The 22,183-nt window shown below is 35.4% G+C and overlaps 1 protein-coding gene across 7 annotated transcripts in view; it reads right to left on the bottom strand.

The window, feature by feature from the left end:
* The window catches only part of RIMS2 (regulating synaptic membrane exocytosis 2), a 539,971-nt gene extending 530,844 nt beyond the window's left edge, over positions 1–9,127 (bottom strand). For all 7 annotated transcript variants that reach the window (XM_078153700.1, XM_020969889.1, XM_078153699.1 and 4 more), the window contains exon 1: positions 8,618–9,127. In XM_078153700.1, the coding sequence (XP_078009826.1) occupies positions 8,618–8,739 (122 nt within the window). In that variant the 5' untranslated portion in view covers positions 8,740–9,127. The remainder of the gene's footprint in view (positions 1–8,617) is intronic.
* Between the last annotated feature and the right edge of the window lie 13,056 nt (positions 9,128–22,183).

Here is a 22,183-nt window from a genome sequence, read left to right as displayed (position 1 = left end):
TTAATATATATTCAAGGTCTTTCACCATTCTGGTTGACACTTTCTACCTTATCAATGTCTTCCTTAGACTGGGTTAGCAGAGCTGAACACTATACTCCAGATGAGGTTGGACCAGGGTAGAATAGAGTTAGAACTGTGATCTGCCTATTCCTGGAAATTATAACTCTCTGAATGTAGCCCAAGATAACACTGACTTTTTGGGATGCTTCATCACACTGATGAGTCATATTAAGATCTTTTTCATAAGAGCTTCTAGCTAACCATTCCTCTCCTGTTTTGTACTTATGTAATTGATCTGTTTGTACCTACATGAAAAACTTAGCATTTATTCCTAGTGTATTTCATCTAATTACATTCTGCCTAAAGCTCTAGCCCAGGGATTCTTAACCTGGGGTCCATGGTCCTCAGGAGGCTCATTGATAGGTTTTAGGGGATCTGTGAACTTGAGCAGGATTACATCTTTATTTTTACTAACCTCTAGCTGAAATTTAACATATCCTTCCATTGTGAATGTAGTCAACAAAGCATATTCATATTGGGCTTTAGCAGACTGGCAAAGGAGTCCATTACACACACACACACACACACACACACACACACACACACACAATTATAACTCCCTTTCTATCTTGTCAAGATCTTTCTAAATCCTCTCTTTGTCATCTAGTGCATTAGCTATTCCTTCAAGGTTTGTATCATTAGCTAATTTGATGAGTGTGTTGTTTATGCCTTTATTCAAGACATTTTTTAAAAAAATGTTAAACAATACAGAGCCGAGTTCAAATCCCTGGGGTACTCCACTGGAAGTCTCCTAGTTGTTGACATTAAACCACTTACAACTACTCTTTGAGTCCAGCCATCCAAATAGCTCTGACTCATCTAAATTTATTATCATTTAATGCAGATCTCTCCATTTTCTCCGTAAGAATAGTAAGGTATTTTTTCCCAAAAGCTTTGATACAGTCTAGGTAAACTATATCATTATATTCCCTTCAACCACTAGTTAATAATGCTGTAAAAAAAAAAAAAGGAAATGATGTTGGTCTGGCATGTCTTGAGCTTAATGAAATCACGTGTAATCACCACTTCCTTTTCTTCATATTCAGTAATAACCTTTAATAATCTGTCCTTGAATTTTTCCAGGAATTGAAATCAAGCTCATTGGTTAACTGCAGACTCTTCTCTCTTCCTTTTTTTTTTTTTTGGAAAATTACAACATTTAGTCCTCCAATCTTGTGTTATTGACCCCACTTTCCACAAGCTTTGAAATATCCCAGTGATGGTGGCTCAGCAATCAAATATATGAGTTCTTTGATAACTGAATGTGTAGCTCACTTGGGGTAGGGGACGTGGATTTAATAAGAGCATCCAAGTGCTTTCTTAGTGTATCCTTGCCTATCTTGGGCATCAACTTCCTTCCAGTCATTTTTGTTCTGTCATTTAGAGTGCAAAGGTCATTCTTCTTGGTAAAAAAAAAACTTCAGCTCTTCCTTCTCTGTGTTTGTCAGTTATCATCATCCTATCTACCCCAACCAGAGTTCCATACTTTCCTTGATCTGTCTTTTTCTCCCAGTATAGTTTCAAAAATATCCTTTTTGTTGTCCTTAGCTTCCCTTGATAACTTAAGCTCTTTCTAAGCTTTAGTATTCCTGACACTATTTTTATACACCCAAGTCTGACTCATATTTATCCTCTATTATCTGGCATTGCTTCCATCCATTTATGTGTAAGTTGGTTTATAACTTTCCTCTATAACTATATCAGTCTCTATAGACAATTTTCATTTACCCTTTAAACTGAAATCATTTCTCTTTGTGTCTTAAAATGTTCTTCTTCAGCATCTCCCATCTTTTTGGGTTGGCTTCACCAAAAGTATTTTATTTCATTAGATCCTATCCATCTCTCCTCTGAAGCCTTTGGGATACTTCCTTGGGAAAGTAGCTCTCTCTGTAACTATCTAATATTACCAATGCCTGGTGTCAAGATTCTAAGGAAAAGATTTTAGCCAAGTTGTGGCAGAGCTACATCAGCATAACTAGGAATAAACTAGAACCTCTTGTTGAACTTAATAAGTGTGGGTGGATGTGGTCACTAGAGACATGTAAGGCTACAACTACACTAACATGGCTTCAGGTTCCATGCAGGGTTCACAATGATTGCTTCAACTACTGGGAGATAGACAGTTTCTCAGTTGCTCTGCAGCCGTCTCTCTGGTGTGGTCTGTTCAGAACCATGGATAGCTTCTGTTTACTCAGGTTAGCTCAATGCCCCACAATTACATTTGGAACCTCCTACAATACTGAAATCAAAAGCACTTAGCAAGCATAGTATACTTGGGAGTGAAAAAGGAAGTATCAAATCAAGGCCCCTTCCTTCCTTAAATCATATAGGAGCTATTAGAAAAAATATCAATTAAAATACAGGATGTTCCAAAAGTCTTAGTGCAATTTTAAGTTTTACAGGACACTCTGTAAGATCACACATAGTAAATAATAATAGCTAATAACAATAATAATAACATATATCTAGGACTTACTATGTGCCATGCACCATGCTAAGCACTTTATAATTATCTTACTTGAGCTTCACAACAAACATGGAAGGTAGGTGCTATTATTATCCCCATTTTATAGTTGGGAAAATTGAGGCTAAATGATTTGCCCAAGGCCACAAAGCCAATAAGCATCTGAGGCCAGATTTGAATTCAGGTCTGCCTGACTCCAGATGCAGCACTCTATCTATTGTACCACTTAGCTGCCTCTATATACATAGAGGAAATATATACAAACAAGTTATTGAACATCTATATATAAAAGCTAGTGGTTGTTTTTTCGATTGAAGTGAATGGAAAGTGAATGGCAACATGTAGAAATAGCAAGTATCTGCAGAGAAAGCTCAGTCAATTAATAGGTGCTGAATATTTATCGTATACATTCACAATATACTGGGTATTGAGGACATAGATTAGAAGATAGACACATATCTAATCCCTGAGTAACTAAAGGCCCCATTATAAAAGGAGATGCTTGCCCATAACTGGTCCATCCTCTTACTCTTTTTCTCTACCATTCCTCCCATAAAGACCAAAGGACAATGCAGAGTCACAGAAAAAGCAGTGTACTAGGAGCCAGAAAGCCCAGGGTTGGGTTTTGGCTCTGTCATTGTCCACTCATTACATTTTACTTAACCTCTTTGGCCCTCATGGTTAAATGAGGGATTTGGACTAAATAATCTCTAAGATCTTTTCTAGTGCTAAAATTTGATTTCAAAGTTGTAGTAAGCTCTTCAATTTTGCCCCCTAGTGGAAGCTCACATAGTGGAATGTAATTCTTTTTAGAAGCATGTTTTCATTTTTAAGACCTTCAATACTTCTCAAATTCTGTAGAGAAACCCAGGTTCTAAATCCATATTTTAAGACTCTTACTAATACCACATACATTTGTGAGTAGTTAATAAATCAACATGAAAAATATCCCATTACCTAGCATTTTTAACTGAGCTCAATTTATTTTTCACTGTTAAGACAAAACACCACAAATTATCTTATTTGTCTTACTGAAAGTCCCCAATAGCTATATAGAACTGACAGGTATTTAAAATTTACCTAACATATTCAGTTGTTTTTCTGTGCGGCAGTAATGTTTACCTTAATACTGCAGTTCCTGTGTCAGAGTAAGCTTATCTCAATATTGTTATGGACTGCAGCAAAAACTTCAAAAAGGAAAATTGAAAGTGCATACATTGAAAACAAAAGCTTATGAGACTTTAATCAGGTATTTAACCTGATCATTCTGCCAGAATATGAATACTTTTTCCAACTTTAATGCTATCAATATGCCTAGTCCTTAATCCCTAAGAATAATTTGTTCTTGAAAGTTATTAGCACACAGTAAGTTCACTGTGTTGTGAACACCAAACAATGCATACTGTGCACAATGCACTCACAGAGCTATGAAAAGAAAGCATGCTGTTCTTTCAAAGTCAAAGTGATCATTAATGTGCCATGATGAATAAATCATATCTGTGCCACTGATCCTGGGCACCCCATGATGTCTTCATTATAAACCACTGCTACAGTCAATGATCTCTAGAGAACTAAGTGCCTGATGTGACCAAAATACTACTACATCAGTAGACCATCTGAAAATTCATTTAAAAGTAAAACAATTCTTTAGAATTTGAGTAGTTTTATTGTGGAAAATGCTGACACTGATGTGAGGCAAAGGTAAGTTTTCCATTTTATTTTCACTCAAGTATCTTATAACCATAATCAACCTGAATATAAACCACAAGTATTTTTAAAGAAAAATTAATTTCTCAACTTTAAATCTAAAATTCATTCTATTTAAAGACCAAGCACAGGCCTCTGTCTCTTCTATTGCTTATCTAGGGGCTGGGGGAGGAATGGACCCTACTTTAATATCTAGCCTGAGTAAAGGCACATCACTTGCATTATGCCACTGTGTGGCCAACCTGAATGGTAGATTCACCTTCACATATTTTAAAACAAGAAAAGAGTAGGTGGAAAATACGTTTTCATTCTAAAGGAAAAGTTATTTAAGGAGAGTCAAAAATGGGGGGGGGAGATATTTGGGGTACATTTTACATCACTTTTGGTCACAAAAGATAGTCATCATTATGCATTGATGTGTTCATTTGAATATTGCCTAAAGCAATTATGAACTCCAATGCAGTGTAGAGAATGCTGCTAAAAATATAGCTTCTAACAGAACAATATTTGTACATTTGCTTCTAAAGAAAGAATCGCAAGCAAAAGATTTTATAATGTATTCAGTACTTTGGGGCCTTTTTTAATAGGAGACAAAAGCAATTATCTCATGTCCTGATTAAATAACTTAATTGGAAAACTGAGTTTAGAGAAACAAAATAAAATAATCCCCTGTAACAGGAATTTAAATTATAGTAGTGTTTTAATATACTATATCAAGCAAATTTGGTCGTGGGTAGGGTTTAGATAAGCTATGTATAGTATTGATTTTTTTTTGCAGTATCTTTGGTTATAAAATATATGCTGTGAAAAATTACTAAAAACATTCCTTTTTTCCTCCTCCATAGTCAAAATAGGAACTAGAAATTATGGTGATAAGCATTTAGGAAATAAGTAGATAGCATCTAGTTAATAACCAAAGGGTCTTTCTATAGAATATCCAATGACTATAGAATGTAAAACAAAAACTTAATGATCATCTTAAATAAATCTATTTTAGTGGTTAACATGGAAATCTACATTAAGTATCTCCAATTGTGATTTAACACAAGGGATAAATGAATATTATTAAGATATTGTCTGGATAAACTTTGAAATGGCTTGGAAATGACATTCATGGAGGAATGATTCAGATTTCTCATATGTTACTTTCTACTGATTAGTTTTAAGTCATGGTTCTCATCCCAGTCGAGAAGATCTATTCCATTAGCTAAATAATTTGTGAAAGTGAGATATAGGGGAACAGTGAAAATCACGTTACCAGAGTGGGGAAGAAAGCTTCTTTCTTCATACAGTTGACAAATCAATTCACTCAAGAAATAGCTCTTAACCATGGAATTCACACTGTGACCCAGGTTATAGACTTCTGGCTTACATATAGTACTGGCATGCACAGCTGGTGACTCTCCTACTAACCACTCCATAACAGCAAGAAATTACAAAACAAAAAATTAATGGAACTTGCCCAAAATTTAAGATTATATTTTATCAATAGATTCAGTGGGAAATTGTAATGATTTTGACAATCCTAATAATGTCACATTTTGATTTTCTAACCAATTAAAAGTGTAAAAGATTAACAAGTATAACTATAAAATTTTAGATCTGGAAGAGATTGTAAAGATCATATACACCAATTTCTTCATGTTGCAAATGAGGAGACTGAGGTCAAGAGAAATAACGACTGTCAAAAATCAATGCTCAAAAAAGTAAGGACCTTTATCATGTTTCAGAGGGTTATGAATACCTCGAAATTTGGCATATTATAGGAAAAAAAAGTTGCAGGGTAACATCCTTCTAATGACATACTCATACTTCTGGTCTTTCTCTAATATATTATATATTCATTGCTTCTACCTGATGCATGCTAGAATATTTTACAGTAATATCTCACTTTCTGACTCAACAAATATGAACTAATATTGTATAGATGTGTTTATACTCATCTTTGAAAGCTTTAGTGAGGAAAATGCCAACCAAAAAGAGATCCTTCTCATAATAACCAAGCACTAAAATAATTGAAATATTAAATATATAAAATATATATTTTTACATTTGTTCATGTAAACTTATTTTCACATTATACAATGCTAAAAATACTAACTACAAATTTATACAGCTGCCTTTGCCATTGCTTCAGCAAAGCTGATCAAAGTTTTAGGCAAAATAAAGCTGGCTCATCATATTTCTAAGTGACATCAGAATAGTCATCAATGGAATGATAATTTAAATTAGTTTTTAGCAAATAAAGAAGAAAGAAGAAATTTGGAATCATGAAATTGCTTTAATTAAAGTAGAAAATAATCTTTCCAAGTGTCACGTACTAGCTTTGGCTATATTCTAGTGAAGAGAATCTAAATTGGTAGAAAAAGAAAACAAAATTTAAAAAAAAAACTCTGAAGAGACCTGACAAAATTAAACAACTGTATAATTAATCTGGAAATTAAAAGTTTAGTTATAATAGTGAATGGAGTCTTATTCTTAACACATATTAATAAAAAGTAGTTTTGAAATTACAGTCACAATAAAAATGTATGGAAGTCAAAAGCCTACGATCTCCTCTTCACAGTATATAATTCCTTTCAATGCCAAAATTCTCTTGGTTCAAAATTAATGATGTTAACATTGAAAATGAATTCTTAGTAAGTCCTTTTGCCACAAGAACTTTACTCTTTCTAAAATAAATCTGCTATTTCTCTTCATGCCTCATGGCATTAAAAATGAACTCTTTCTTCCTCTGTCTCTCTTAGTCTCTGTTTCTATTTCACAATACACATTTTAAAATCAACATTGCTTTCATTTTACAACATAAGCTTTAGGCATTCCAATACTAAATGGGGTGGGCGGGGGGGGGGGAATAAGGAAAAGATTTGTAGAGGTTGAGGACAAATCTGTAAGCTCTGGTAGCTGCAGGCCTCAGAAATGTTTGGAAAACCATCATGGTTCTCTTTTATTAATAAATGTGATTTATGATACACAGATTTTCAACCAATATTACAGATGCTTGAGAGATGTAATTCCAAGTGAGAAGCCAACAATGCCTCTAAAATACAGAAATCCCATTGTGTTTTATAAGCACATGCTAATTTCCATATGTTGCTATATCTTTCATAGTGTTCCTGAAATAAAATGTGACAACACTCAGCTAGTTAATTTAACAGCACTCTTTGGGAGGGGAAAGTTAAATGTGTACAAAATCAGGAATAACCCAGGCATTCCATATGTTAACGAAAAAGCCAAAAATATCAACATGAATGCACATCATGAAAATAACAATGACTTTTTAGAGCTTCCTTTTCATTTGTTAAATGAAGATATGATCCATATCAGACATTGAAAATGTAACCTCCCCAAAATAGGCTTTTGCACATTTCTCAGACATTCCTAACATCAGGCAGGCTAAAGAATCCAATATTCTCTGCACTCCTTCCCTATCATTTCCAGAATGTTTCAATGTATTAGCATTACCAAACCCCACAGTAGTTTTCTGTATTGGTTGGAGAGCTTTATATTTAATGAAAACAGGGACATTTGAACCCTGGCTATTTAACATTAAGAGTGGGGTGAGTTGATCCAAAAACTTTCATTTTTTAATTAAAGATAAAGGTTTTTTGATAATATAATTTACATGATAGGACTTCAATGGAATTTTTCCTTCAGCACCAGTCAGGAAATAAAAAAATCTGAAACATCTGCTCATACTTCAACCCTGATACCACACATACACGCACACATGAACACACGCGTGCGCGCGCGCACACACACACACACACACACACACACACACTTGAAAAAGCAATATACATTTTTTAACAAAGAATTCTTCAAAGCTGGTTGACCTACTGCAAAGCAGCATAAGCTGTTCAGTGACCAAGCTTGTTAGAAAAGATTATTTAGCTGCACTACATAGAGAAAATGTCTTACAACCAGAAATGTCTTCTGCATGTTTTACAAAGAGCATGCCTAATAGCTAATTCACATCTCCTCACAAATCGCTTATGGTTACAGAATCACATCCTTCTTTCTGTATTTAATCCATGCCTTAACACAAGCTTTTGACGTGAATCTCATAAAACAATTCAATGGGATCAAGCTACCGGGTAACTAAAGCCTGTTTCAGGAGTAGGGTTCATAACATTTCAGCATATCCTTATTTTATCCCTAAAAATAAAATTTCTTAAGAAAGGTGCTATACAGCTTGTAGTTATGATCTAAGAGATACTCTTTCCACAGAATATAAATACTAACAGGTTTTACTTAATTGCAGCAGCTTTTCTCAAGCAGCCATATAAACCAAGCTTTCTGAGAACACAGATTCTAAAATGAAGTAAACAAAACAGAAGCCCTAAAAACAAGATCAATCACAAAATAAGAGATGCCTCCACTCACCTTGCATTGTTCAGCGTTTGTCCAAAAAGCTCATTTTGCAAAATATTTGGTGGGGATGAGAAAACCCCATGGAAATGAGATAAGACAGAATTGCAGACCTGGCGCAACGTCTCAAATTGCATTTTCTTTCTTTTTTTGCTTTCCTCTTATTTTTCTTTACCACCTGTCTTTAAAGTCATTTATTTTGCAGGAACCATCAAATGAAAACATGCCAATCAAGTTCCATATTTCTCCTGATTTCTGTAAAAGCTGTGCTTAAATGAGCAGGGCTTGATAGCTAATTGTACAGTCATTATTCTTCTAATTCCGTCGTAGAAGATTTAGTGCCTGTGTGGCTTTCTCCTGACTGTAGCAAGAATTCCAAACAGCAGTGAGCTTTTGGGGCATTCCCAGCTGAAGTGTGAAGCTGAGCTCCTTTCATGTACTCTACTCATATTTCTCTAAGCCTATTAAAAACACGCAGTGAATAGATGCTGTCGTCAGGACTTTCAGCACATCTGGCTTCTAGCAGTAAAATCTCAGAAGTAATAAAAATGGGGACGAGGCATCCTCGGGCTGTTACTACTCTGTAAGAGGAGGAGGAGGAATTCTGCATCTTTCCCTCCCCTCTCTCTTCCTCTGTAAAAATGAATAACACCAATGACAGTGTACATAGGTCTCTTTGATGTGCAGGAGGCTACCTAGGACCAGAAGACCACTCTAAAAATAACTATTACATTCCTCTTATGACAACATACAGCAATAAGGTTTTAACAGCAGACCTTTCCTCTGCTGAATTTACAAAGCTATACCTGTAACAACATATTTAGGAAATGCTCATCCATTAAAATTCCTTCTTAAATCTTTTTGAAAAAAAATTCTCATTTTCTTTCTTTTTAAAAGATAAGTAGATGGTATTTATATATTCCTAGCACTGTTTTTTCTAATTCTAATAGGCATTGTAACTATATGAATATTCACATAATTTGAAAAGGAGAAAAAAGTTCCAAAATAAATTTCCATTTTAAAAAAACAGTATAAGTTAGAATAGGGGCCCAAGAGACCTTTTAAACCTCTTACCTTAGCTAAAATGTTGTTCATTTTGTATCACTAGCAAAATCAGAGGCTTGGAGTCTACTCCAATAGAGAACACCCTCAGAGCAAAGGTAACAAACTGAACTAGTAATTATGTATGTGACATGAAATATGAAGCATTAAGAATGTAAAAAATGCCCTTTAAATTCTTGAGTATGAATTTTTAAAAATAATATATTAAATCCTTAATCAAAATAGAATATAAGGATTTTAAATGTTTCAACATTGTTAAATTGAAAGAACATTAGTATAATTCTACAAATCCAGTGGGTCCTCAATAAATATTAATTTATGGTAATTTCTCCTGAAAATGTATGAATTTCTATCCTGTTTTTCATATTTTACCCACTAGCTTCAAAATATTCATGCAAAGTTTTTGCTAATTAAGAAATCACATAGATAAGGCCAGAAGGGAAGCTCTCACAACTATTTTCATTTGACTACAAAAAGGATGGCCACAGCATATAACATTTTCTAGCTAGCATAGAAGAGGGGGGGAAATTGTTTATTCAGGGTTATAATAGAAATGCAGAAAAACAGCTCTTCCTTCAGGCTCAGTGCTTAATTATCTCAGATAAAATGCTAAAATTCGGTATCATCTCACACCATAGATTTAGTTCTGAAAAGGTTTATGACAATTGAATTTTCCAGTCAATGATGTACATCACAATTTCAGAAATTCTTCAATCTTCATTTCTGGTGGTTCTTTATAATTGACTCCTACAACAATGTTCTCTGCCTCCCTTTTACCACTATGAAGAAATTAATAATCTACAAACTCTTAAATTCATTGGATACCTAGCTATTTAAATAAGCCCATGTAAAATCATTTTTAAAATGAATAATTCTTTCTTAATGTGAATACGCTATTGATAAGATTTATAAGCTTGATTTTAAACATATGAACGTGTCTTAAAGTGAGAAGGAGTTATACAGACTCTTTTTAAAATATATCTTTATATTTGTAAATGTGTATATTTGTGGGGGGGGTTGAGGGTGTGTGTGTGTGTATGTGAGAGAGAGAGAGAGAGAGAGAGAGAGAGAGAGAGAGTGAGAGTTACCACTAAAGTGGTAAAATCAAGCTGGGTAATACTATTCTTGGTCCCAAAAAATTACCATAAAGTAGTAAAACTGATTTTACTATGTAGTTTATAAGGGGATTCTAAGGGAAATTCCATAAAAGGAGTTGCAAGACTCTTCTGAGAAATGGCTGCATCAGTTGAATAAGTGTACAGGTTATTTCATGGTGACTACTTTGAAAGATAACATTAATTTTAATGTATAAGTTCTGCTATATTTATTTTTTAAACATAGCAATCTCTATACTTAGTGGACAAAAAACAAGCTATACAGTTTAATATATGTGAATACCGGATGGTTCAGCTTTAATCTCTGACATCATTTTACCAAATGTGGCAGTAAAGGTTCAGTTTCAGGAATGTTCTGAAACAGGAGTGATAGTAATGTTCACTATTTAAAACTTTGGGCAAGGTACTCATACACAACTACTGTGCTTGTAATGGCACTCACTATTGATAGCAAAACTACTGAGTAACAAAGGCAGCATTTAGTCTTTCATTTTAAATCTCCATATGGTGTAGGCTCACTAGATACCTAAAGAGTGAGCAGCCCTACTGTGAAGTAGTGAAATATGCAAACTGCTGGGTCCATAATTGTTGACATTTCCCATTATGTTTAGGCCTCCATTGGCTACAGAAGAATGATCACATGACTGATCCTTCTGTCTCTACTATTTCAGGAGAAAAATGAGTGAATTTCCAGTTATCCTCCAACCTGACAACTCACAGCTGCATTGAGCCCAGCACAGTAGCTCTCTTATAATGGGTGGGACAAAAGGAGAGTAAGGAAAATCATAGCAGCTGGTTTTCTAAGGGCGGCTCAATTAGCTTCTATCAGGAAATCTGGCATTTTCTTTCCTATCAAAACATCCCTCACCAAAGCAAGACCAAGTATTCTATTTTGTCTCAGCCAAGCAACTAACTACATTTCAGAAAGAGTTAGGGGGAGACTCATGACTACCCCAAACCAAGTATGACACTGTTGTTTACTCATTTTTCATCTGACTCTTCATGACCCCATTTGGATTTTCTTGGCAAAGATACTGGAATGGTTTGCCATTTTTTTCTCCAGCTCATTTTACAGATAAGGAAACTGAGATAAACAAGATAAAGTGACATGGAGCTAGTAAGTGTTTGAGGCCAAATTTGAACTCAAGTCTTCCCAACTCCAAGCCAGGTACTCTATCCACTGCGCCACCTAGCTTCCCAGAAATATGACATTGGCTCAGATTTATTTATTTATTCATTGCTTAGCAATGCTCAAGTAAGTCCATATGCCAGATTGGCAGAGCAGATTTTTTTCATTTTCACTTTTTGCCAAATTAGTGTAAGTTAATAATGTCATCTTTTCCCTTTTTCTGTGCTAATTATGAATTGCTAAAATTGAATCATTGAGTACATTACTTTAGCCTACTGGCATTGAGAAATGAATTGAGGATATGAAAGATGGAAAATACATCAAGTTGAATAAGGAGGCAATCAATTTAATGTTGAGGCCATCCTAACTTTTTATGTCTTCCTTCTAAATATTTGAAATAGAAACTCTGGCATTAAAACTTTGAAAGTAAGTTCTGGATTCAAAAATGTTTCCACATAGTAGTTAAATTAAATTCTTTAAAAATTCATGAGCCAAGACTCAAAACTGGGAAGTCCTATTTTCTATGAATTAGTGATAAACTAATCTGAAAGAGTGCAGGACCCACTAAATATTCAAAGAGTATACTATTAAAAACTCCTGCTTTTATTCTTTCATATTAAAGAAATGTGAAATGTTGGTTAGAATGTGTAAAAATTGGGATGCACTGTTGGTGGAGCTGTGAACTGATCCAACAATTTGGGAGAGCAATTTATAGCCCAAAAGACTGTAAAACTGGGCATGCCCTTTGAACCAGCAATATCACTACTGAGTTTGTATCCCAAAGAGATCAAAGAAAAGGTGAATGGACTTATATGTACAAAAATATTTATAGCAGCTCTTCTGTGGTGACAAAAATTTGGAAATTGAGGATATGCCCATCAATTGGGGAATGGCTGAACAAGTTGTGGTATATGATGATTATAATGGAATACTATTATGCTATATGAAATGATGAGGAAGATGATTTCAGAAAAATTTGAAAAGACTTACATGAACGGATACAAAATGAACTGAGCAGAACATGGAAAACATTGTACACAGTACTAGCAGTATTTTATGATGATCAACTGTGAATTCCTTAGCTATTCTCAGTGATACAATGATCCAAGACAATTCCAAAGGACTCTTGATGAAAAATGCTATCCACCTCCAGACAAAGAACTGATGGAGTCTGAATGCTGATGGAAGCATAATATTCTTATTTTTACTTTCTTTATTTTTCTTGGGGTGAGGGGTTTTGGTCTGTATTTTCTTCTGCAACATGGTTAACATAGAAATATGTTTTGCAAGACTGCACATGTCTAATCTATAATAAATCGCTTGCCTTTTCGAGGAGAGGGGGAAGGAAGGGAGGGAGAGAATTTGGTACTTAATTTCTTTTAAAAAATAGTGTTAAGTTGTTTTTACATGTAATTGAGAAAAAATAAAATAATAATTTTTAAAATAAATGTGATCTTATACATTGAAATATTTTTTAAAAAACCATTGCCAACACTACTGAAACAGCTAAATGAATCTACTTCTAAAACCATATATTATAGACATATTAAGAGAATTTCCTGTTTTCTTGAAAAAACAACTCTGCTGTGCTGTATACACAACAAATAAAAGTAAGAAACCAACTCTTCCCATTTGGGGGCTGGTTCATCTTAACTGCATAGGTCTCATATCTTTTAAAAGATTTAGAGACTAGACCTGTGATTTTTTTGGTATGGGATATTCCCTGGATGAGGAAATTTCTTCTATCAATGAAGATTAGCACTTCTTCTTCAACCTAAATCCTTCTAGTTGACTAGAGCACTGAAAGTTTAAATGATTTGACCAGGGTCACAATAACTGCCACAGAGACAGAACTTGAACCCATCTTTTCTTGGCTTTGAGACCCACTCTATAGCCACTGATCCAGAAGTATCAAACTCAGGACCACACTTAGCCCTGATTAGAATGTAAGTTTGGATACATGTTTCAAAATAGAACATAATGTGTTCATATGTGATTTTCTAAGGCAATGTGCAACCTGCAGGGATTCTTAGGAATGTGGTGTCATTTGACTTTGACACCACTGCACTACACTATGCTGCTTCTCATGTGGCTTGACATTATTGCAAATCAAGTTTTCTTTATCACCATGTTGGAAATGTTTTACTAAGACATGGATCACAGAAACCTTAACCCTAAACATGCAAAATCAACAAAGGAATAAATGTCCATGAAGGAGTCTTCTGGCCTATTTTCAAATTATCTTAAAAATAGAGCACTAAAAATAAAGAATATATTTGTCTTTTCATTAGTCAGGGAATGTTTTCTCATTCTAAATGCTACTCAGTGATGAAGGACAGGAGAAATGGCCAATACTCTTTCAGTATCTTAAAAAGCAAATCAAATGTCTGAAGATGACAAGATGCATTGATTTTCTCATAAAAGTTCAGGAGAGGTGGGAAGACAGTCGAAGGGCTAAGACAAACTGTCAGAAAACGTCTCTAGTTGCTTATATTCTGAGAACTCAGAGAGATCCAGCCTACATGCTTTGTTAATAAAGAGACCTCTACAGACATAAAAAAATATATAGAGCTATAAAGTTCATTCTCAGTTCAGTTTCATTCCTTCATGATATCAATACTTCAGATGTAAGGTTTATTAGACTGCTAGGTGGCATAAATAGTTAGGAATAGTTAATGTGTTAGATGATAGAAGTAGAGCTATAGAAAATCTCAACAGGTTAGCACACTGGGCTAAATCTAATAAGATGGAGTTTAATAAGAATAAATGTAAAGATTTACACATGGGTTCAAATACCAAACTTTATAAGTACAAAAGAGGAGAAGTTTGACTAGAAAAATATGGGATTTTTTAGCAAATAAATGTAATATGAATCATCCATGTGATATGTGGCCAAAAGAGTACTGAAAATGACTTTAGGCTACATTAAGAGACACATAGTACTCTGGATGAGGTATGTGATAGCCTGACTGCACTTTGCCCTGGAGTATTTTGTTGGATTCTAGGTACCATATTTCACAAAGACCATGGAAAAGGTAGAAAATGCCTACAGTTAGACAATCATGATACTGAAGGGACTAAAGTCAATAGTGATTCCAGGCATGGAGAAAAGAAGACAAGGGAGATAACAATAGCTGTCTCAGGGTATTTGGGGGACTCTCACTCAGAAAAAGAATCAGATTTGTTCTGCCCCAGAGGGCAGAATGAAGACCAATGAGTGAAAGTTGCAAAAAGGTCAATTTAGGCTTAATTTAGGAGCAGCTAGATGGTGCAGTGTATAGAGTGCCAGGCCTGAAGTCAGGAAGACTCATCCTCCTGAGTTCAAATCTAACTTCAGACACTAACTAGCTAGGTGACGCTGGGCAAGTCACCTGACCCAGTTTGTCTCAGTTCCTCATCTGTAAATGAGCTAGAGAAGAAAATGGCAAACCACTCCAGTATCTTTGCCAAGAAAAGTCCAAATGGAGTCATGAAGAAATGACTGAAAAACAAGAGCAAATTCCTTCAAAGCTATCCAAAAACGGCACAGGATGCCACAGGAGATGGCAAGTTTTCTTTACTCTAGGTTTTTAAGCAAAGGCCAGAGGAACAGTTTCCAGGTATGTTGTAGAGGGGATTCTTGTCAAGGTCTGGTTTGGCCCCTTCCAAACTCCGTGACTTGGTGACTTTTTTGATAGCTTAACAATGATGAAGTTGTATTTGGTAAACTTGCTTTACTAATTTCAGCCCCACCTTTCAGAGTTTGCTAATATCTAGGAAAAAAACCTCCTATTTAGTTAAAGCAATATAACCAATTCCCAAGCAAATGTTCCTAAAAACAATTTTTATTACATTGTAAAAATCATTTTACATATAAATTGTCAAGTTTTATTTCATCCCAAATGGAAGAGAACTGTAAATCTGGATTCATTTTGGGAAAATTGGTTGCTTTAGGCTCTCAAAAGTTTAGATAAATTTCCCATTAATAGAAAAAATGTAAGAAAACTTCAGTGGTTACACCTATAAAGAAATTGAATGTACAAGATCATAATATCACAGATTTAGAGTTAGAAGAGATCTTCACAATCATAAGATTTGGTGCCAGAAAGGACCTTAGAGATATTTTGGTCCAATCTCCTCAGATGATGAAACTGAAGATCAAAAAGGCTAAGAAGTGACATGCCTAAAATCACACAGTGACTAAGTAAATGCTGAGATTTAAATTCAGTGCTTTTCTCACTTTCTCTCAACCTGGGTTTTATCAATCAGAACAGGAAATGATGTTCAATTGAACAAGCATACATTAAGTAAATTGTACATGGTACTGAAGACTGAAAGCCTTATCCTCAAGGACCTTACAGTCTAAAAGTATGGCTAAGACAAATAGGATTACAAGTAAAAGTATTTGAGGAGTATATTTATATCCACTCATTTTTTCTGAAATTTAGGGGTGCCAGGCAAGTGCTTATCATTTTTCACTCCTCTGCTTATGTCTGGCTCTAGAAAATTCTTTGGAGCTCACTCATAATAATTGGCAGCTAATAACATCTGCTTCGTAAGTAAAGAGAAGAAACAACAAAATGGTTCTAGGGATCTTTAAATTTCCCCTCTATTCTCCACAAGTATCCAACTCTACCACCCACATTTCCTATTTTACTAGAGATATTTAACCTGGAGAAAAGAAGGCTCATATAGAAGAAGTATCATTGTTCTGGTTTCCTCAGAGGGTAATACATGGACCAAAGGTTTTGACTTAACAGAAAAAACTTTGTATGCACCAGAAATGTCCAAAAATGGAATATTCTGTTACTGAAGGGTAATGACTTCCCAACCACTTAAATTCTTCAGGAGGTAGGTTAGATATTACTAGGGATAATATTATGTGATAAGAGAGCTTCATTTTCCTGGTAGGAGTTTAAGATATTCCCTCTCTTCCTATCCTTCCACATCCTCCACAGTGAACCTTTCCTTGTAACAAAAAAAGCAGATAAGTAAAACAACAGACACAGTGACCTCATCTGAAGGCCTATGCAGCATTATGCCCCCATAGCACCCAAGCTTTCCAAGGAAAGGTGGGCACTTCACTTTCTCATTGGAATTGGCTTTTTAGCCAACTCTAAATCAACTCAAACCCTGAGATTCTATAATTCTAAAACTAAAGGTGCTTAAGCTCCAGACTTCCTTGAAAGGAAATTAAATCCTAAATGTAAGGACTTTGAAGTCCTTTATAACTCTAAAGATTAAAGATGCCAACTGCTTCACATAGGTTTTTAGCTCAGAGGCAGGGGACATTCAGAAATATCATGACTGATTTTCTTAAGTACAAGCTCTTTGGTATGGAAGGCATTCCAGAATATCCTTAAAAGAGATAAACAATATTATAATTCTTGCAGAATAAGAAGTGTTGGATATGGGAGGAGGGTTGTAGCAATCCTATGGACCAGCACCAAAGTTAGCAGGATAAGCATGATCCTCTTCCAGAACCTCTCCCAATCTTTCTTACTGAATAGAATGGAAATGTAAAGATATCTGTGAACCATCAGTTCTGTGACTCTCCCTGCTTCTATCTACTGACTCCCTACCTATATTCATGGATAACTAACAACAAAACAGGTCAAAACAGTAATACAATTTCAAGAATCTAGATTAGAAACAAAAGGTTTCCAAATCTATTCCCAATAACTGATAGGACTCGGAACCTTAACAGAAGCAATATTTGTAGTCTCAGTGACTTTTGCACTGGTGCTTGACAGTCTAATGTCCTTTAGCATTAAGTTAATTTCTAATAGATTTGTCAACTTCCTGGTAACTGTGGAGGTCTCTTTGTTGAAAAAAGCCACACCATAAATAGCTTTGGTAGAGGAGCATTGCCATGCTGGAGTTCATCAAAAAGAAGGTAACCAACATGGTGATGGGAATTGAAACCATGTTATATGAGGACCAGCAGGGGAAGACAGTTCTGGGGTGGTGGAAAGAGCCCTAGATTTAAAGTTATAAGACAGGGGTTTGAGATCTGGCTCTGCCACATACTACCTGTGCCCAATTTACTTTAGGCAAATTAACATGTCTGAGCTTTAAATTCATCTGTAAAAAGGAGGGGGTTGAACTAGAAGACCTTTGAGCTCCTTTCCAGCTCTAAATCTATGATACTATGAGCTGTGTTGTATAACTTAGTGATGGCATGTGAGTCATCTTTAAATTTTTGAAGGATTGTTAATGAAGACTAGGGATGTGACTTATCCTACATGACTCAAAGAGGGCAAAATGAGGATCAGAAGATAGAAGTTATAAGGAGGCCAATCTTAACTCGATGTATAAGGAACAAACTACTAAGCAATCTGAAAATGCAATAGGCTACCTCACAGAACACAGAAGTGCCTTCTCTGGAGGCATTTAAGCAAAAGGTTGACTGATAGCTTTTCCTGAATGTTGTAAGGGGGATTCGTGAATCTAGACTGAGAATGAACTTTGATTGTGAGCTCTTAGGCCCTTTCTAATTCTATGATACTATTTTTGACAATTTTGTGACGGTATCTGTCACTCTGTTCAACAATTATTGATGGTCTAAAGTCTTCCCACTACAAAATACAAGTCAGTATCAGAATCCAATATGAGTCAATATCAGAATGTATCCCAAGGAAGCCTATGAGATTCATCAAAATCCTGAGCACGCATAATTCAGTAATGACATTAGCTGATCAGGGAGTAAAAGAGTGTTCTGTTTCCTCTCACTTAATGCATTCTATCATCTCAATTCATTCCGTTTTGAGGAAAAAGTCAAGAGAAAGTATTTCTCCCAAAACAATTCCCTGTATCCCCCCTTACATTTGTTTCTTTTTTGAAACCTTAGCCATGGCTGCTATGAGAATCTCCTCAAAGGCTTTAAGAACATCAATCAGGTTCACAGCTGGAGAAAGAATGACCTAAATAAAGGTATAGCAATAAAGCTCAAAGTGCTTTCCTCTTGCTATATAACTTGGTCCTTACATTAGGGAACAACTGGCATAAAGTGGAATGTGCTTCGTCCTTTGCAGGACAAGGTGTTCAGTTAAAGAGGAAGTATGGTACACCCAGATACTTCTATCTAGTTGCGTGGGAAGCAAAGGCAAGTCAGTGTTCTCTTTTCAGTTGCCATTCTCACTATTGCATTTATCATTGTTTCCCTATCTCCTCCCTTAGACTGCCAGAAGCCAGTAGTCAGTCAGTCACTTGGCATTTATTAAGCACCTACTATGTGCCAGGCACTGTGCTAAGCACTGGGGATACAAAGAAAGGCAAAAAAAACCATAACCAACAGTGGCCAGTGGCAACTTTCTGAGTAGACTAGGCCAGGGAATAAGTTGAGTGGTGATTTACATTATTATGGGTTTTTTTTAATTTATATATATATATATATAAATCAAAGACTTTGAGGGAGAAATTAAAGCAATTAACTAGTGGGGTTTGGGGTTTATCCAAGGGAAAGAGGATCAAGCAGCTGCTACTGCTCCAATTTCCCAACATCCAAGTACAGACTAGCAACTATGGCAAGTGAGCTAAAGATTTCTACATTGGCTGGGAGGTTTACTTTAAAAAAAAATTATGATGCCTTTTGTTTTTACATCATGGTTAATGCTAGATAGCAGCTAAGAAAAGCAAACAGACACAGTGACTTCATCTGACGGTGAATGCAATATTATGCATCCATATCACCCCAACTTTCTAAAGAAAGGTGGGAGGTTCACCTGCTCAATAAGGTTGGCTTTCACATCCACTCTAACTCAACTCAGACCCTGAGATTTTATAATTCTAAAATTAAAGGTGCTTAAGCTTCATACTTAAAGGAAATTAAATCCTAAATGCAAACATTGTCTTTTTAATCATTTTGTAAATTACTTTACTTTTCTTATTTTGTCCCCTGCCTTGCTGCATCACTGTCTTAAAATACTCTGGCATGCCAGCATTGACACCTTCACACATAAATTCTCTGCTGTACTCACTTATGGCTTTCATTTGAAGCAGCCCATTTAAGGATGTGAAGGATTTCTGAAGGAAGCCAGAAGTGTTAGGAGATTACAATTACCTCTGCCACTGATTGATGAATATCTTCTGGTGTTACTGTTCTTTAGCAAAACAAGGCGAGATTCCCAAATAACTCCTTGCTGAGAGTTGAAAGTGGCATCCCCATGATCTACTTCAGAATTTAAAAAAAAATCAGGGAAAACATCCTTCACCCTTTCCAACTCATAATGACTCTGGGAAGCCCATCAGGAAGCTTCAGATGTCCAGACACAAGCCCAAAACTCCAATTCACATATCCTCCAGAGAGTAAGAAAAGCAGGAATTATGCAGCAGGAAGAATTCGGGGTGGGGGGCATCAGAGTAGCTGTACAGTAGAAAGAGCTCTGATTTTGGAATCAGAGGACCTGGTTTACATTCTGCCTCTAATACTTCTATCTGTATGCTCTTGGGCAAGTCACCTAACCTTTCCATATCTTAGTTTCTTCACCTATAAAATTGAGGAAATTGGGCAAAATGGTCTTTAAGATACCTTCTAGCTCCAAATCTATGACCCTAAGAATCTTGGGTTATAGATAACGTATTCATTCATTCATTTATTCATTCATTCATTCATTCATTCATTCATTCATTCATTCATTCATTTTTAGGCAGTCAGGGTTAAGTGACCTGCTCAGGATCACACAGCTAATAAGTGTCTGAGGCTGGATTTGAACTCAGGTCCTCTTGACTCCAGGGCTGGTGCTCTATCCACTGTGCCACCTAGCTGCCCCAACTAATTTATTTTTAGGGGAACAAAAATTAATTCTGGCTCATCCAGAATGTTGACACTGGTAGACTTGAATCAAACATTAACAAAAAAACCTCAGTGATTGGCTTTTAGTTAGGTTCCTTAGCACCATAATAATCTCCAAATCCACCATTTTAAATGGGAAAAGTAGCCAGCTTATAAATTAATTAATTCAAGGTACTGCATTAACAAAAATAAAAAGCGTTTCATAAATTATCATTAACTGCATCACCTCTAATGTGATGAATCTAAGTACACCAGACTTTGGATAGTTAATTCCAACCATACAATTTTCTAAATTTCATCCACTGCAACTTAATTTGCCACATGATCTGAACCTAAGACAGCTGGCTTCATGGGTCAGCAAAAAGGCATTAATATGATGTACCAGAAAATTCAAGATTTTTTGCCTTCAGCAAAGCAAGTTTATCTTTTAAAAATTAGGTTAAATTACATTTTACCTTTGTCATAGAGAATAAAGCCCTGTTACAAAAATTAAAAAATGAAACTAACCTAAAAGGAAAACTGATCTTTTTCAAAAACTAGTCGTAAAAATAACTGATGCATCATTTATTTATTTAAAATTCCCAAATCACATTAAAAGAAGTCTGTGGTTGGATAAAACTAATGTCATTAAATTTGATTATATCCAAGAACAACAGATCATGTAATATTTAAGGCCATTCACTGTGGTACAAAATCATATTAGGAACAATTGCCAGGCATAATGGGGTGAGAGTTAAGGGATCAAGTTTATTCTGCTTTCCTGAGCTTTGGTAATTGACATTCTTGGTTGTTTCTGCTTTGAAATGGAATGTAGGAGGTAGAGCAAAATCACTTTTTCAGTTTTTCACATATATAAACTAGGTCTACCAGAGGCTGCATGAAAGTTTCATACTTAAAATGCCCTACGAGGCATTTAGGGATTAGTCTGGTGGTCTACAAAGTAGCCTAAATTTCTTTCACAGAGATCCTGTGTTGCCAGCTGTCCTTAAAGCCACTGTTCAGGAACATAAAAATTCAAATAAGCCCTTTACCAGAAATCCATGCCCCAACTAGAGATATAACTAGCTATTAGAGCACTCAGGTATATTTTGTTGTTGAGTCATTCAGTTGTAGCCATCTTTTTGTGACCCCCATTTGGGGTTTTTTTAGCAAAGATACCATTTCCTTCTCCAGCTCATTTTACAGATGAGGAAAGTGAAGTAAACAGGGTCTAAACAGGGTCAAATGACTTGCCCAGGGTCACACAGCTAGTAATTGTCTGAGGCCAGATTTGAACTTAGGAAGATGAGTCTTCCTGACTCCAGGCCTGGCACTCTATCCACTATGTCACCTGGCTGCCCTAGGCTTATTTAGTTGAATGGAACAGTAGGGAGATTATCTAAAGCAGAGTTTTCAAGCAGCCAACAACCCTCCTAAGTGCCCCCCATAATGGATTAAAATGTAATTAGTAAATATTTAACAAAATAACTAAAAATATAATTAAACATAGCACTACATTTTAA

This window comes from Phascolarctos cinereus, unplaced genomic scaffold, assembly GCF_003287225.1.
Source record: "Phascolarctos cinereus isolate Bilbo 61053 unplaced genomic scaffold, phaCin_HiC Scaffold_4;HRSCAF=312, whole genome shotgun sequence".
Classification (NCBI taxonomy): domain Eukaryota; kingdom Metazoa; phylum Chordata; class Mammalia; order Diprotodontia; family Phascolarctidae; genus Phascolarctos; species Phascolarctos cinereus.
This window is presented reverse-complemented; position numbering and strand designations above follow the sequence as displayed.